Genomic DNA, 18,651 nt, shown 5'->3' with positions numbered 1-18,651 from the left:
CTCTTGATATTTTTATTTGTAATTAATATGGGAAGAAGGAAGAAATAGAACTTTAGTTCCGTAAGCGTTTCCTTTCATGAAGATAAATAGTGTGTGATAAAGTGAAAAGACACAACAGACTGTGTTTAATTCCCAGAAATTCCAAATACAAGATATATGATCTTGGAAAGATTGCCTATGTAAGATTCTATGCATATAAAATTTCATTCAGTACCTACCACATGCTTCTCAGCATTGTTGAATCAAACTGCTATCACCATAATTACCATTATAGTAGTTTTAAGCCTGCAAATTGCTTTCACTTGTCTGATTTCTTGTTGACTATAATATATATAGTATAGTAGGTCAAAGTAGGGGATAAATTCAGGGTTCTCTGTTTAAATCTTTGCCTGATTGAGATAAGTGATCTCAACAGAGTTATTTTTCATTAAATGACTTTAAATTAGCAATTTCTCTTGTGGAATACCTCAGGGGCTGCCTTTTGATCTTTTTTCCTTTAGCCTTGGAGGTAATTTCTAGAAATGAGTACTTGAGCTCCCAGAAGGCTTATGTCTTTTAATACATGTAAATGGCCAGTTCTACATAGGCAAACATTAAAGGGGTAAAATACATCGAAATAGCTTTTTAAACAACTTTAAGTTTTTAATAATGAAGTTATCTCTCTCTTATTTTAGAACAACCCTCATGTTAGCCCAACAGAATAGATCAACCAGAATAGTCAATCTTCTTCTGGAACAGAAGATTGATGTATCTCACCAAGATAGTCCTGGATGTCCTGCAGAGAAGTATGCTGTTCTTCAATTTAATATATTAGCCTTTGTATTCAAATACTAGTCAACAGAAAAGTGAAGTTTAAAATATTTATAGCTATTGCATGTTTTAGATGAGGTACGATTTTGTGGCTTTGGGAATGACAGTGAACCAGCATACTTCATCAGTCAGAAACCAAGCAAAAGTGTTTACTGGTTAGAAGTAGCAAAAGGTAAGAGATTGTTTGTCTCAGGAATTTGAAGATATTTATGGTTAGCTATACCCACATTGACCGAATCATTGCAAGTCTAACTCCTGTGGTTGGAGGTCCAAATAATGTCACATTTTTGACTTTTCTAATGTGTTAGGCCTTGAAAGGTCCAGTTTTGCAGGAGATCTTATATGTTCCTTCAGGAGCTATCTCCTAAATCCTTCCTGAGTTTCTCAGGAGCCAAAGGTGTGCCTTAAGGCAAACAAAGGCAATCTTCCTTCACAAGTCAGATGGGGATTAGTTGGAGACATTATAATAATTCTATTTTTTTTTCTATTCCTTCACTGTTGCTATTGAAACTGCACTTGCAGTCTGATAATGACTGAACCAAGCTACCAGGATTTCCTCACTGATGCAAATCCCCACTCTTCCTTGGTGATCCTTCCTTACACTTTTAGGCTAAAATGCTTTGTTGACTTACATATGCTTACATACTCAGCCATTGTACCCAAAGCATCAGCACCCCACTCAGGCAGCTTGGCCTAGGTTTAACCACATACATACTGAGAAAATTGATTCATCCATTGAAAATCTTAGGTGAAATCCGCATCTTAGCCTAATCCTTCAAGGTGACTTAGTTTTAAGGCTCTTGTTTGTCTTCTTTGCTAGCAAATACTCATTGGGATCATTTTAGTCTGTGATAGGTTCAGTAAATGTTTCAGTAAAATATCAGTGTCTGTATGCTTTGCTACCATATATGTACACTAAGGGACACATAGGTCCTGTGTGCATCTTTTTTTGGGTTGTGGAATGCCCATGTACTATTCCCCAGAGTGGGGCATCAAGTGGGGTTGGCCCCTCAACTAATCTGTTTTCTGCAATAATGAAAGTATGCCAAATAATAGAGTACTTCATCTCTACCTCAGATCACATGTTCATAATAGTTTCAAATTCTGTCCTATAGGAAGCCATTCTTGAACATTCTCTGAATCTGAAGTACGTTACTTGGCTGTAAAAGTGCTGTGCTCCATCCATAAATCATTAGGTTCCAAGTATAAGATTAGGGTTTGGTCTTCCAAGTCAGCTGGAGTTGAACAGAGAGGTTAAGCATCATTCTAACAAAGATGAACTGGTTAGGAGTTCAGGATGTTAGAAGGAATTGTAGTAGTTTGCATCAGTTTTTGACAGTTTTCTGGCCTTTGTGTGAATGATTAAGTCAGTTATAGGGGGCCATTTATGTTATCTAACTTAATGCAATGATGTATGTAGTTAAAATTATTAAGTAGCAGCCAGTGCCATGGCTCAATAGGCTACTCCTCTGCTTACGGCGCCGGCACTCTGGGTTCTAGTCCTGGTCACGGCGCCGGATTCTGTCCCGGTTGCTCCTCTTCCAGCCCAGCTCTCTGCTATGGCCTGGGAGTGCAGTGGAGGATGGCCCAAATGCTTGGGCCCTGCACCCGCATGGGAGACCAGGAGGAAGCACCTGGCTCCTGGCTTCGGATCAGCTTGGTGTGCCGGCCGCAGCATGCTGGCTGCAGCGGCCATTGGGGGGTGAACCAATGGAAAAGGAAGACCTTTCTCTCTGTCTCTCTCTCTCTCACTGTCCACTCTGTCAAAAAAAATTATTAAGTAGCTGAGATACCTGAGATAGCCAGAATTATAAGCCACATGGAACAGCCAATAACCAAAATTAATAACATTTTCTAAAAACTACCACATATGTAACTAATAAAACCAAAGAAAAATACACATTAGATTTTCTTTGGGATTCCAAAATGCTTTAATGAATTTGAACAACAAAGTATTCCATAGATTGACTTTTTCTTGAATGTTTATTTTATATTAATCTATTAAATCTTTATAAGAGCCTAGTGAAAATTGTTGGAAGGTTCTTATGTTTTAGAAGAAGACTGAGGCTAAAGGAAATGACTTGTACAAGAAGAAGTAGCTGTCGGTTGTAGAGCTAAGACTTGAATTTAGGGTACCTTTCATTACATCATGCTATTGAATTTAGTGAGCTGTAGCACATTCAATTCATCGCCACTTCACCTTACATTTTTTCTTTTTTAACTGTACTCTTATAAAAAGTTTGTAGAATATATAACTATTAAGCATATTGTAATAGCCAAAGTTCTGATACCAGATATGCTGTTAGAAATACTCTTTAAGAATTTATTAAATGCTTACCAATATTGAAATCATAACTTTATTGCTTCTCAGCAGTTTGGTTGAGAGCAAGCAAAATCATAATTTTATCACTTTTTTATACATAGGAAACATCACCAGCTTATTTTGGATTATAAAGAAAAACAAAGCTATGAAATGCTTAAAAAGAGAGATCCAGGTAAGGCTTTTGATAGTAAACTACTTCTAGTGGTTCCACCTTAGATATGATGAGTAAGAAATGTTTTTCAGGGCCAATGCTGTGGCGCAGCAGGTAAAGCTGCCATCTACAGTGCCAGCATTCCATATGGGTATCAGTTCAAGTCCTGGCTGCTCCATTTCTGATCCAGCACTCAGCTTTGGCCTAGGAAAGCAATAGAAGATGGCCCAAGTCCTTGGGTCCCTGCTCCCATGTGAGAGACCCAGAGGAAGCTCCTGGCTTCAGAATGGCCCAGCTTTGGCCATTATGGCCAGCTGGGGAGTGAACCAGCAATGGAAGAGCTCTGTCTCTCTGCCTCTGCCTCTCTATAACTCTGCATTTAAATAAATAAATATGGCCGGTGCTGTGGCTCACTAGGCTAATCCTCTGCCTGCGGCGCCGGCACTCTGGGTTCTAGTCCCGGTCACGGCGCCGGATTCTGTCCCGGTTGCCCCTCTTCCAGTCCAGCTCTCTGCTGTGGCCCGGGAAGGCAGTGGAGGATGGCCCAAGTGCTTGGGCCCTGCACCCGCGTTGGAGACCAGGAGGAAGCACCTGGCTCCTGGCTTCGGATTGGTGCAGTGCACAGGCCATAGCAACCATTTGGAGGGTGAACCAACGGAAAAGGAAGACTTTCTCTCTGTCTCTCTCATCTCTCTCACTGTCTAACTCTGTCAAATAAATTAAAAAAAATGTTTTTAATGAATGAATTGAATTTAGCATAGGTGTATCCATTATTTTGAGCAATTTGTATCACTAAAAAGTTACTTGTGTTGTCAAAATAACATGTTATCAGTTATTTTCTTGCCTAAGTATTCAATTAAAATCACAAGGTAGACATTTGATGTAATGGTGAAGATGCTGCTTGGGGTGCCCACATACCATATTGGAGTGCCTGAGTTTGAGTTCCAGCTCCATTCTCAATTCAGATGCCTGCTAATGAATACCTTGGAGACAGCAGATGATGACTCAAACAGTCTGCCACTCAACTAAGAGCAATGGATTGAGTATCTGGTTATCAGATGTAACTTAAAATTTGTAGTTAGTCAATGTATTTCTTTCTAAAATTTAAAGCATTATAAATACTTAATAATTTTTTGTTTATAATATTTATGTGTGAATTGTGTATAATATGCAGAGATAAAATAGAGACCTCCCATCTTCTGGTTCACTCCCTAAATACCTGCAATAGCAGAGTTGGTCAGAAACTCGTCTCCCACATGGATGGCAGGGGCCCAACTCTCTCGATCATCACCTGGTGCCTTCCGGGGTGTACAGTAGCAGGAAGCTAGAAGTCAAACACAAGCACTCTGATGTGAGTTGCAGGCATCCCCAGAGGTGTTTTAACTGCTATGCCAAACACTGCCCCTTTTATATACTTGCATGAATTTGAACTTGGGAAATAATATTCTTACTCTGTCACTGATCTTTATTGATCTCTTGTTTTTGAGCTGATTATTCCATATTGTAACGTGTGGTAAGAAGACATTCATTGATTATCATATTTTTATTAGCAGTTTAATTTTTAGAGCAGGTTTAGATTCAGAGAAAATTTCAGAGTAAGGCACAGAGATTTCCCATGTGCCCAATGATGCTGGGTCTTAGTCCACCCGTACAAGGATGGACTGGGTCCGAGGAAAGGTGAGTGCGCAGCTCGTCCGTTCCCCAGCCTCCCGATCCCGGAGACAATCAGACGCAGCGGGGAGCCAAGTCTAGCAAGGACTCATTTACTTCCTGAGAAACAGAACCTTTTATAGTACAAAACTGCAGAGTCATTGGGGCAGGGCTAAGGACCAGCCAACCACTTAAAAATTCACCTTACGGGGGGCTTTCTATAGGACTAGCCATATGTCTATACACTTGTTACTAGTTTTGTTACCTCCCCTGATGTTGCGCAACCAATCAGTTTTAGTGGTAAACAACTTTGGATTCCGCCCACCTTACTTCCCCTGGGGTCCATCATGTAACTAATTTCCCCACACAATGACTTGCCTGCACACCCAGCTTTCTCTATTATCTTCAATATACTCCATGAAAATGATGCAGTTTTTACAATTGATGGACCTACTTTACCTTCACACATTATTAACACTCAAAATCCATACTTTACATTGGGGCTCAGATTTGGATACATACATAATAATCTATATCTAAATTATGGTATCATTTAGAGATAGTTTCACTGTTCTTAATAATCCTTCATGCTATGCCTATTCATTCATTCCTCTGTGTCCCCTAAATGCTGGATTCTATTGTTTTTTAGTATCTCCATAGTTTTGCTGTTCCTAGAATAGCCATATATTTGGAATAATACAATGAGTATCTTTTTAGGTTTCTAAAAGTTTGAGTACTTTTTAAAAAAAGATTGATTGATTTATTTGAAAAAATTACACTGAGAGAGAAGGAGCGGAAAAAAGAGAGAGAGGAATTCCATCCACTGGTTCACTCCCCAGTTGACTGCAATGGCCAGAGCTGCACTGATCTGAAACCAGGAGCTGGGAGCTTCCTCTGGGTCTTTCCATGCGGATGCAGGGCCCCAAGCACATGGACCACCTTTTACTGCTTTCCCAGGCCATAGCAGAGAGCTGGATCAGAAGTGGAACAGCTGTGTCTGAACTGTCACCTGTATGGGATCCTGGCATTGCAGGTTGCAGCTTTACCCACTATGCCACAGGGCTGGCCCCAAAAGTTTGTGGCCTAAAATAATTGAGTTTAAAGAGTATTTAATATATCATTTATCCTTTCATTTTCCCTTGTTTTTGCTCATCAGCATAGACACTGATACATGCTTTACTTGTTGACAAAGTATGATTTTGATAAGCATTTACTATATAATGGGGGAGGATTGAGAGAAATTACATCATGCATCATCTTGCTGGACCATCCTGTTGCATGAAGTGGGACCGGATGAGTCCCAGTGGAATGAAACAGTCCCATAAAGGCAGGGTTGCATTTGGCAAAACTGACACCACCAAGTCTTTCATTCTTACCCTGCGATTCGAAATGACGGCAGAGAGGGATTGCTATAGATGAGTCAATATGCTCTTCACTTTTCTACTTCCTGCAAGGGATGACTACGGAGAGGTCTATATTGTTATGACATGGTTGACTTTTTATTCACTGTATTCTCTGTCATGAGAAATGCAAAGAAAGTCACATGATGTGTGTGTGCATGTATGCTTTCACTTTCCAAATGTCTGCAACAGCTGGGGCTGGGCTAAGCTGAAGCCAGGAGCCAGGGACTCTATCCTGGCCTCCCACATGGGAGTCAGGAGTCTGAGCACTTGGACCATCTTCTGCTGCTTTCCCAGGTACATTATCTGGGAACTAGATCAGATGTGGAGCTGCCAGGACTTGAATAGGCACTCTGATATGGTATGCCAGTGTTGCCAGCAGCAGCTTAATTGGCTGTACCATACCACCAGCACCTAACCTGAACAGTTGACTAAAAGACAAGAGGTGCTGTGTTCTGTCCAAACTAAATAAGTGCATTCTTCTAACAGTTCTTAGTGCTGTTAGTCCTGAAAAATCATGATAATTGGATATTGCCAGACTTTGATACTGATTTTACTTTTACCACTTTGTCAGTCTGATAGAGTTCCATTATGATTATAGTTCTTGTACATAGCAGCTCTCTTTTCCATATCAAATTTTAATTCTATTCTTCATGTTACATTTGATGAATGCAAAGGAGCAGACGTAAGTATTCTTCATATAATAATTGCCTATTGGAAGTGTAATAAATAATGATTTTCATATAATCTACAAGTATGATCCCATAGGAATATTTTCATTGTTTAAATTTATTTATTTTTTAAAAATTTCTTTGAAGTGCAGAGAGAGAGAGAGATACCTTACTTTATCTGGATTATGCCCCCAAATGGCTTTAACATCTGGGGTTGGGCAAGAAGAAAACCAGGAGTCGACAACTCAATCTAGGTTCATGTGGGTGTTAGGGACCTAATTCGTTGAGCCATTATCTTCTTCCTAGGTGTGCCTTATCAGTAAGCTGGATTGGGAAACCAAGTTATTACACCCAGGCACTCCAATGTGGGATGTGGGCCTCCCATGAAGTATATTCGCTGCTGTGCCAAACACCTGTCCCCCATACATATACTTTGAAAGAAGGTGTTAGTTTATCATACTTTTAAAATCCTGTGTTACTCTGCTTTTTTGAAATGCATTTTACTGTCTTTAATAGGAGGTGAAAGTCCTGAACTCAATACAAGAAGGTATGATTTTACAGATTTTAATAATTATATGTAACTAATGAAATGTAAATAATTAATCTTTGTTGAATGTTCTACTCTGAATTTGACAGATATCATGTACTTAATTTTCATTTTTATAGTCATCAAGTAACTTGGAATTTTGTTAATATAGTCTACTTCTTACAAAGGTAACTTTAATTCAGAGAAGGTGATTAATTTTTTTAACTTTTATTTAGCAAATATAAATTTCCAAAGTACAGTTTATGGATTACAATGGCTTTTCCCCCCCATAACTTCCCTCCCATCTGCAACCCTCCCATCTCCTGCTCCCTCTCCCATTCCATTCACATCAAGATTCATTTTCAATTATCTTTATATACAGAAGATCAATTTAGTATATAGTAAGTAAAGATTTCATCAGTTTGCACCCACACAGAACATAAAGTGTAAAATACAGTTTGAGTACTAGTTATAACATTACTTCACATTGGACAACACATTAAGGACAGAGATCCTACAAGAGGAGTAAGTATACAGTGACTCCTGTTGTTGACTTAACAAATTGACACTCGTGTTTATGGCGTCAGTAATCTTCCTAGGCTCGAGTCATGAGTTGCCAAGGCTATGGAAGCCTTTTGAGTTCGCTGACTTCAATCTTACTTAGACAAGGTCATAGTCAAAGTGGAAGTTCTCTCCTCCCTTCAGAGAAAGGTACCCCCTTCTTTGATGGCCCGTTCTTTCTACTGGGATCTCACTCGCAGAGATCTTTCATTTAGGTCCTCTTTTTTTTTTTTCCAGAGTGTCTTGGCTTTCCATGGCTAAAATACTCTCATGGGATCTTCAGCCAGATGCAAATGCCTTAAGGGCTGATTCTGAGGCCAGGGTGTTGTTTAAGACATCTGCCATTCTATGGGTCTGCTGTGTATCCCGCTTCCCATGTTGGATTATTCTCTCCTTTTTAATTCTATCAGTTAGTATTAGCAGACACTAGTCTTGTTTATGTGATCCCTTTGATTCTTAACCCTATCATTATGATCAATTGTGAACTGAAATTGATCACTTTGACTAGTGAGATGGCATTGGCACATGCCACCTTGATGGGATTGAATTGGAATCCCCTCGCAAGTTTCTAACTACCGTTTGGGGCAAGTCAGCTTGGTGATTAATTTTTTAAAATTTTAGTCAAGGTATACAAATTTCATATATACAGATTTAGGAATATAATGATATTTCCCACTCTACTTTCCCTGCTGCCTACATTCCCATCCTCCTCCTCCCTCTCCTATTTCCACTGTTAATTTTTACAAAGATCTGTTTTCAGTAGCCTTGTTAACAAGTAGGTGATTCGTGATTTGATTGTCAGCCTGCATCTTCTAAATTCAGTTCTCGTGCTCCTTAGCATAGAATGATAGACACTTGTGCAATACTGGGATCTGGATTACAGGTCTGGTTCAGATTAATTAAAAAACTTAGATGCAGTTACATTTTAACTCTGCTTTAGAATTTTGAAGAAGCCTGGTTAGTCCAAGATTTTGTCATTTGCAGTGGTAACTGGTATCATGTTTAGCAGTGGTCACAGGACCATAGTTTGTAACAAAGACACAAGAAAAATGAGTCATGTCCTAATATTTACTGAGCAGAAGAATATCTTATATACACCGTTACATTAAATACATTTGCATCTGTTTATGTGGTGCTCGTAATTGATGTTTCTACTTACTGATTCCCCAGAGTGCTTTTGCCTTTCAGATGGTCACATGTAGTTTTTTTTTATTAGAGTTGTTTGTTCTTCATTTATGATTATTCAATAATTTTGAGTTTTTTAAATAATTTTTTTAAGAATTATTTATTTTGATAGGGGAAAGAGAAGACAGAAAAGGGAGAAAGAGAGAGAGATTGATTGATTGATTGATTGATTCCATCTCTTGATTTACGTCCCAAATGGCTGCTATGGCTAGGGTTAGGGGAGGCAGGCTGCAGGAGCCAAAGTACTTGGACCATCTTTTGCTGCTTTCTCGGGTATGTTAACAGGGAGGTGGGTCAGAAGAGGAGCAGCCAGGACACAAAGTGGTAGCCATATGGAATGTTGTCATTGCAGGTGGCAGCTTAACCCAGTACACCACATTGCCTGCTCTATTTTTTACTTTTTTCTGCTTTTTTTTTTCATTTTCTCTTTTGTTCTTCTATTGTTCCATTTCTGCCATTATTATTCCATTTTTCTATAGACAGAAGCAAAAACACATAGCATATCAGGATTTTAATGATTCCTAGAACATAAGAAAAACACCTTGTAGTACTCCAGTCTGTGTTTAGCATCCTAGCAAAGTGGTTGTTCAGGTGGAATGTAGTATTGTCTACTTTGACACCTACTTAGAGTAGTGTATAACCCCTTGAATAAAATGGGACTGCAAGTTGCTGAACTACATAGAACTTTGGCCCAATTCAAATATCCCCTCACCTCTACCTCTTTCCTTTAATTTTTGTTGTCCTTCCCATATACGTGTAGGGTTAGGATAGTGGTAGGATTGGCTGGCAAATCAGTTCTAGAGCTTCAGTGGATTGTTGGTTAAAATACTAGAGTGGGGCTAACATAATGGAAAGATGTTTACTTTGGGCTTAGTTTTGAGGTTCTCAGTCTAAAACTAGATGCCACCATTACTCTGGTACCTTGAGAGGGTGGTGGATGGTGAGATGGATGCAGAGGGAGAAAGACATGGCGATGCAGGAATCAGGGAGAGAATAGCTGTATACCATTCAACACTGTCAGGAGAACTGTCTTCAGAGGAGAGGCCCCAGTGACCAGTAGGCTCCTGAGCTAGATCCCATAATTTTATTGTCTCCACTCTTAATATTTTTGACTATTAACATCAATCCACTAATCATGAAATAATAGTTTCTGGGTATAAGCCACAGATACTTGGGTATTTGACTGATACCCAAACTTTTACCATTCATTCATTATTTATCATTTGTTATCTCAGTGAGGTGAGAGAGGTGGAGGCAGAAATAGGCAATAGAAAGCTTTTCTAAAACAGAAGTGAAATTTTAATCATCACAAAACAGCTTTAGCATATGTATGCATAGCTGGCCTTTTACCTATTTTTTGTGGAAAGAATTTACCCCTTTTATTTATTTTTGCTGTAAAGGTTTTGGAACAAACTTGATGTTGCTGACGTATTGACTGTTTTGGATGCACAAGACTTCAGTTTAAATACCATGGTAAAATACTCTATTGTGAATTTAATTTTCTTGCTGTGAATTTAGTTTAGTATTCTATATATGCATGCCCACTTGAAATAGTGCAGAATCTGTCTTCTATAGATTCTTTTATCTTTATTATGATTTGATGGATACAATAGACGCTATCTTAATGAATGAGTGGTGCAACAACTGAGTATCTTTGCTAAAGCTGTTTTTTTTTTTCTTTCTCTAGGAAGGACCATCGACTTCAGCTGGTGTACATAATGAAGATGGTATTGCTGGCTTTCACAGTGCTCAAAAAGAACAAAGAGATAAAGGCAGAATAAATTCTGTTCATGGCTTGCACAAAAATCATCCAGATGGTTAGTGGGTGTAAATATATAGTGATTGGATCATTTCTGCTTAAATGTCATATGATGTAAAATATGAATATGCAAATAGAATATCAATTTACTTTTTATCTTTCTTTTGCTATTTTTTTCATATGACTAACTTCTTCCTCCTGAAATTGCTTCCACCCTCTGAAATGCTTGATGTTTCTTCTATTGAGTTATTCGTGAATGGAGGTTATATTGTATTTATATATTTATAATCACTGTATTAATTATTCTCATTAGTGGATCTGTGAATATTTTATAGATATGAAAATCTTAGGAGCTGAAGATGAAGTTCTAGAATCAACTTTGGATCCTGAGGTATTGTCTCTTGTTAGAATTTTTAAATATAAATATTACATGGTGTTAGAAGTATAAAGAAAAATGCTTTTTTTTCTTTGAAAAATTATTTGAGAGGCAGAGGGACAGAAGACACAGACACACAGAGTTACTTTGTGCTAGTTCACTGTCCTGATGCAGCAATTGCTGGAGCAGTGCCAGGCCAAAGCCAGAGCCAGGAAACAGAAACTCACTCCAGGTATTGCTCAGGGATGTAGGGATCTATCACCTGCTGCCTCCCTCAGTCTGCATTAGCAGGAAGGTGTAAACAGGATCCAGAGCCCGGGATGGAAATGAGGGTCTCTCCTAGTGAATGTAGGTGACCTCCTTGGTATCTGACTGCTGGGGCAAATGCCCATGAAGGAGTTGGTTTGACTTTCTTCCCTCTGTGTACAGCCTATAGCAATTACCTCCATACATTTCATCTTACAATCTGTAGTGCGTTGTGTCGTATGTATTATATTGTTACATTTGTGTTGTTACATTTGTGTTGTGTATGATGCATCTATATGACACCAGTTAGAACAATGAAAAAAAAAAAGTAAGGCCTACATGACACAGGAAATCAGTTTGGGTTCTTAAATTCAGTGTATCTTTTTAAAAAGTAAAGGAGTATTCCAACTGAACCTGTACCAAATGTATGATTCTTGTATCTATGGATGACCAGTCATACTAGTGATATTTAAAGAGAAACCATGGGGCTGTCCTATTTGTTTTTTTTTTTTTATAATTTTGATCTTGAAAAGAACTACCTGAAATTTCACAGCATTGTTATTATATTTGGATTGCCAACTATTGATTTGCAAGAAACATTTCCAGACAAAGTACCCCATGGGGAGTATTAATATATAGGACTATAACAATGCTAGTGTGGCTCTGTGATGTTTTCACAAATAGAAACCATTTTGACAATAATTGAGTACTTTTTTGCTATTTATAGTAATAGTAACATAATTTTAAAATAATGGTGATTTTTGTTTGATGACAACTGTACAGTGAGATAGGGCAAGGCTCAGCACATTGACTATCTGGGTCTTTTGTGGTTTCATTTAAATTTTATGATTGTGTTTTGTAATGAATATCATTAGTATTTTGATAGAATATATGATATAAATGGGAGTTGAATCTTACAACTTTTTTCTGCATCTTTTGTGGTGCTCATATTGGTTTTGTTTTACATTATGTTCACTTGATTTATCTCATCTTTAATTTGAAAATATTGAACCATCCTGGCACCCCTGGAATAAATCCCAGTTGTTCCTGAAGTCTGATCTTTTTGATGTAGTGTTGGATTCAGCTTGCTAATATTTTGTTGAGTCTTTGTATTTCTGTTTAGTGAGGGTATTTTGCTCTTTGTGCTGTGTCTGGTTGTAGTTTCAGAGTAATGTTGTCCTCAGAATTTGGCAGAGTTCCATTTATTTCAACATTTTGGAATAGTTTGAGCGGCATTGCAGTTAGCTCTGTTTTACCTGTTTTACAGAATTCAGTTGTCAAGTCATCGTGTCCTGGATGGGAGACTTTTAATTAGTTCTTCAATTTAATTGCTTGTTATTGATCTGTTAAGATTTGTTATATCTTCCTGATTTACGCTTGTGTGTGTATCCATTTCCTCAAATATTTACAATTTGTTAGCAAGTAGTATTATGATCCTTTATATTTCTACAGTACACATTGTGATGGCTCCTCTTTCATCTCTGATTTTACTTGCATTTTATCTGACACTTTAGCAAAAGACTTTTTATCTTTAAGAACTTTTCATTTTATTGATCCTTTATAGTGTTTTAATTTCTATTTTATTTCTTTTCCTATTCTTGAGATTTGTTTTTCCTGCTAATACTGGATGTGGTCTGTTCCTTCTTTTCGAAGACTTTCAGATGTATCGCTATATTTTTAAATTTAAAATATTTCTATTTTTTAAATGTATGTACTTCTGGGTGTAAATATTTTTTCTTAATCCTGCCTTTCCTGTATCCCATATATTTTGAAATGTTTTGTTATCATTTGCTACAATAAAATTTTTGATTTACCTTTTAATTTCTTCAGTAATCTGCTGGTCTGTCAGGGGGCATGTTCAGTTGCATGTCTTTCCCAAATCTTTTATTTCTTTTGTTGTTGATTTCAACTTTTATTCTTTCATGTTCTCAGAAATTATGTGATATGATTTCAAGTTTCTTAATTAACTTGATTTATGGTCTAAAATATGCTCTGTCCTGGAAAGAGAAGCATTTGATTATGATAAGAATGTATATTCTGTGGCTGGCAGGCAAAATGTTCTGTAAATAACTGTATGTCCATTTGCTATACAGTATGGTTCAACTCTGATGTATCTTTGTTGAGTTTATGTCTGTATGATCTGTCCATTGATGAAAGTGGGGCATTGAAATCCTGTACTATTAGGATTGGATTATATCTTTCCTTTTAGGTATATTAATGTTTGATTTACATATCTGGGTTGATCTTGAGTTTACTGTACTTGAGTGTATTCATGTTTTATCAATCCTTTACCAATATATAATGTTCTCCTTTGTCTCTTTTTATGGTTTTTAATTTAAAGTCTCTTTTTAATCTGATATGAGTATAGCTATTTCTGTTGGTTTTGGTTTTCCATTTGGATGGTATGACTTTTTCTAACCCTTGACTTTCAATCTGTGTGTGTCCTTGTTTTTGTTTTTGTTTTTTTGTTTTGTCCACTCAGCCAACCTATGTTTTTTAAATGGGAAATTTAATCAGTTTATAGTCAAGGTTAATATTGAGAGATAAGACTAAATCCTGTCATTTTGTTGCTTTCTTATTGTTTGTATATTCTGGTTTGTATTACCTCCCATTGTTTGTTATTGTATTTTGGAGGCTTTCTGTCATTTCACAATAAGATAGAATTTCCTTTCTCTTTTGTGTATCTACTCTGTTAGTAAATTTGGTACTGTCGTCTACTTTCATGATTATTATAAATCATGTCCCTTGTAATGTAGTCCTCCTTTAAGGATTTGTTGTAGGTATGTTCTAGAGGTGAAGACTTCTCTAAAGTTTTTGATTTTATGGGAAATATTTTATTTCTCCCTCATTTCTAAAGGGTATCTTCACTTGATATAGTATTTGGGTTTTGATTTTTTTCTTTAAAAACTTGAATGTATCATCCCATTCTCTTCTGGTATGTAGAAGTTAGGTTGAGAAGTCACTTGTTAGTCCAGTGATTTTCCTCATCTGTAACATGATGTTTTTCTCTTGCTGGCCCTAGGATTCTCTCCTTGTTCTAAACTTAGGACCATGTTACTCTAAAATGTGTTGCAGAAGGTCCTTTGTTGGCTATTTTTTTTTTTTGGTTGAACTCCCCATATGTGGATATCCCCGTATTCTTCAAGACTTGAAAAGTTTCAAACTATTAGTTAAGTAAGTTTTCAGTGCCTTTCCCCTTCTCCTTTCCTTCAGATATCTCTGTAATATGAATATCACTTGCTTAATGGTATCCAATATATCAGGTAGGCTTTCTTTGTTTTTTTCTATTCCTATGTCTTAATTTTTGACTGACTGCATTATTTAAAAAGTCCTCATCTCAAGATCAAAAATTCTATATATTCTGTTGTTGTTGAAGCTCTCAATTGTATTTTTGCTTTATTGACTAGAATAATCGATTCCAGCATTTGATTGTTTTTAATCATTTCTCTCTCTTTGTTGAATGTCTCATTCATATCATACAGTACTTTTCTCATTTCTTTGAATTGTCTTCCCTTTTGCATCAGATTGACTTTCTTTAGAATTCTTACTTTGAAGAGTTTCAAACATTTGATAGATTTCCTCCAAATCAGGACCTATCTCAGGAAAACTAATGTGTTCTTTTGTGAGCGTGCTTCCTTCTTTCTTCATACTTCCTGTGTTCCTATGTTGACATGTTTGCACCTAGTGTAACAGTTGTTTTTCTTCATGGGAATGCCATTTTTGATGGAATTCAAGGTGTCTGTTGAGTCATTGCTTTCATTGTGGTTCTTGATGGGCTTATTCAGTGTATCCCCATTCCTGAAAGGGGAGAGTTCACACTCTTGTGTGGCCACCCTTGTTTTTGTAGTTGGGTTGGAAATCTCACTTGCACCTCTCTATCCAATTCCCAAAAATTATGTTCCAATTTTACTCCCTTACTTTGGGACCCCTAATTTGCCATGTTATTCCTACATTTTCTCCTGTCCAGAATGCACTTCATAGTCCCTTTTCTGTACATGGCCCTATGTTTGCCATAGTTCATGAGCTTCCATTATCATAGTGTTGATCCTGTCTCTGATCTTACTGTCTTTTACTGACTTGAATGCTTAGAAATGGCGAGTTATACTTTTCTGTACTTGCTTTCCTCTATGTCGATGCACACTTTAATGTAGGGCAGAATCTTCAATTTGTACTTTCAGGTTTGCTAGTATTGTTCCCATGGTGTAGAATACAAAGTAAATGGTCTATTACTAACTGAGAAGTTGAATATTTCCTGAATTTGCGATTTTATTTATTGCTGTAGAAACACACTTCCTTGTCAGCTACTGGTGAGAGTGAAGATTTTGCTATCATTGAAAGTGCTCAGAGTCAGAAAACCAGTCAAGAGGAATCAAATTTCCATTATGTGTCTGCCAGCAATACTAGTGGTAAGTGAGTGAATGCTGTTGTATGAATTGAAATGAGTAGATCCAAATTAGATACCATTTTCTGGTGGTTTTTTTTTTTCATTCAATCAAATTTTCTTATTGAAATCCCTTCAACTCCCTTAAATTCTTTGCTACTATTTATTGCTTTTATATTCATTTAAATATTTATGACTGGAGATGTATGTGTTTAGAAGTGTATATATCTGTGTATATATTACATAAAATTTACAGTAATAAGTGTTATTATTCAGTGAAACTGTCACTATTTTATAGATATGGTGTCTCCCATTGAATCTGATTTTCAAGATGTATCTTGGGATTCTCAGGTACTGTCACTTATGATTTGTAATTGTAAGATTTGAGTGATATTGAAACGCAGAAGTGGTGCTTGTTTTTTCTTCCTTTTTTCAAGTATTTGACAGGCAGAGAGACAAAGACAAAAACACACAGACAGAACTCCAATGCACTAGTTCCCAGGTATTTGCAAGGGACCATGCTGGAGCCAGGAATGAGACACTCACCCCAGGTCTCCCTTATGAGTGACAGAGATACAGCTTCTTGAGCCTTTGCCTATTGCCTCCTTGAGGTTATTTTAGTAAGATGCTATAATCAGGAGTTGGGCCCAAGAATGGAAAGCAATTACTATCATGATGAGTGCAGTTGTCCTATCTGGCATCTGAAATGCTATGGCAAATCCATGCTAAGGGCAGGGCTTGGCTTTTCTTTCTCACCTCTCTGTATGCTGATTAGGATCCATTTGCTTACATTTCACTGCACACTTAGTAATGTGCTCTACATATTATCCTTCTGCATTAGTCAGCTCTAGAAATCACATGGCTTGTTTCATGTACCTAGTATAACACAGGGTGAGATAACAAGGTCTGGAGCAGATGCAAGCTGATCAGCCATGGAATTCCAGAATCTGCCTCTTCAGTGGAGAAAGTTCAAAGCAGCTGATGAAGAACAGTGTGAACACAGATTTTCCTTTCTAAAATGTATTTGTGGTGATGTGACTAAACTGCTTATGTAGTAGATGCCAACATATTCGGGGTTTTGCTCTGGATCTCCCCTGCATTTTCTATCTAGTCCCTATTCAGTCTGTTCCAGTTTTTCCTTACTTCAGTGTTCCTCCTTTGTCGTGTTGTTCCCTACTTCCTCTCTTTGTTCATGCTGTCCTGTCAAGAATACACTACAAGTTATCCCCCTGGCCTTGGTCTGTCTTTAAAAACATAACTGTATTTTTGCAGCCTTTCCTGGGCCTTTTTCTAGGTTGAACTGATGCTTCTCTCCTTTTTGACCTTGCTATACTTTATTCATTTCGCAGTTATAACTATTGAAGTTTACTTGTGTGGCTTCGTGTTTAGTTATGTCTACCTTCTCACTTGAACATAGGGCAGAATCTGCCTCTTGTTTGTATTTTTGTCTTTTGTTCCGATATTGCCTATGACTTGATGGATGCAGTAAAAGTTGTCTTATGGAGTATATTTATGAGTGAGTACTTGAGCAACTGAATGTGCTTTCTGAATTTGTGGCTTTTTTTCTTTTTATAGAAAAGCTTCTCTCCATCACCAAATGAAAAAGTTATTACTGTCATTCCATGTGCTGCAAGAGAAGAAACAAATGAAAACTCATTAACTGATATTTCTGGAGTCCATAAAGAAAATACAAGTGGCGAGTATATATATATATAAAAAAAACTTTGTGTTTAAATGCTGTTGTATAAATTGAAATGTTTAGATCTGACTATGAAATCTATTTCTTTTGGGTGTTTTCCTTTTGCTTTCTGTATGATCAACTTGTCCCTTCTGAAACTGATTCAATCTCCTGAACTAAATTTTCTTGGTATTTTATTTTATTGAAATACTCATAAATGGGGATAGTTTTGAGTATGTGTATTTAAATTCACAGTGATTAATGTTCCGATGCATGGATGTTTGACTATGTTTTCTAAATATTGTATCTTCCTTAGGAGAAGAACATAAAGCTATAAAATCTACTTTGGAATCTGAGGTACTGCCCTTTGTACATGTGTGTGATTTTTAGATGTAAACATTGAGTGATTACACAGAAGGTTATTTGATGCTGAGATACAGAGAGAGATGAAAGCCAGGCACTGAGACAGAGTTTCCATATGCCATTTCATTACTCAAGTTATTCAATAGCTGAACCAAGACTAGGCCAAAGCCAGGAGCCAGAAATTTATTCCAGGTCTCCCCCGTGGTTAGCATCTAATTGAACCATCACCTGTTGCCTCCCTGAGTCAGCTGTAGCAAGAAGGGTTTTTTTTTTGTTTGTTTGTTTGTTTGTTTGTTTTAGATTTATTTTATTTATTTGAAAGACAGTTACAGAGAGAGGTAGAGACAGAGAGAGAGGTCTTCCAACTGCTGGTTCACTCCCCAGATGGCTGCAACGGCCAGAGCTGTGCTGATCCGAAGCCAGGAGCCAGGAGCATCCTGTGGGATCTCCCACGTGGATGCTGGGGCCCAAGGACTTGGGCCATCCCTACTGCTTTCCCAGGACGTAGCACAGAGCTGGATTAGAAGAGGAGCTGCCGGGATTAGAACTGGCGCCCATATGTGATGCTGGT

General features: G+C 37.4%; 1 protein-coding gene across 1 annotated transcript in view; it reads left to right on the top strand.

The window, feature by feature from the left end:
* Positions 1 to 18,651, top strand: part of LOC133773479 (ankyrin repeat domain-containing protein 26-like) — a 121,477-nt gene that overhangs the window by 30,079 nt on the left and 72,747 nt on the right. The window contains exons 5-13 of the mRNA XM_062210807.1: positions 3,235 to 3,305; positions 7,522 to 7,552; positions 10,678 to 10,750; positions 10,965 to 11,094; positions 11,372 to 11,427; positions 15,941 to 16,064; positions 16,338 to 16,390; positions 17,615 to 17,735; positions 18,034 to 18,074. Coding sequence (XP_062066791.1) covers positions 3,235 to 3,305; positions 7,522 to 7,552; positions 10,678 to 10,750; positions 10,965 to 11,094; positions 11,372 to 11,427; positions 15,941 to 16,064; positions 16,338 to 16,390; positions 17,615 to 17,735; positions 18,034 to 18,074 — 700 coding nt within the window. The remainder of the gene's footprint in view (positions 1 to 3,234; positions 3,306 to 7,521; positions 7,553 to 10,677; positions 10,751 to 10,964; positions 11,095 to 11,371; positions 11,428 to 15,940; positions 16,065 to 16,337; positions 16,391 to 17,614; positions 17,736 to 18,033; positions 18,075 to 18,651) is intronic.

The sequence above is a fragment of the Lepus europaeus genome, chromosome 14 (assembly GCF_033115175.1).
Source record: "Lepus europaeus isolate LE1 chromosome 14, mLepTim1.pri, whole genome shotgun sequence".
Classification (NCBI taxonomy): domain Eukaryota; kingdom Metazoa; phylum Chordata; class Mammalia; order Lagomorpha; family Leporidae; genus Lepus; species Lepus europaeus.
Note: the sequence above shows the minus strand (reverse complement) of the source record. Positions and strands in the feature narration are given on the sequence as shown.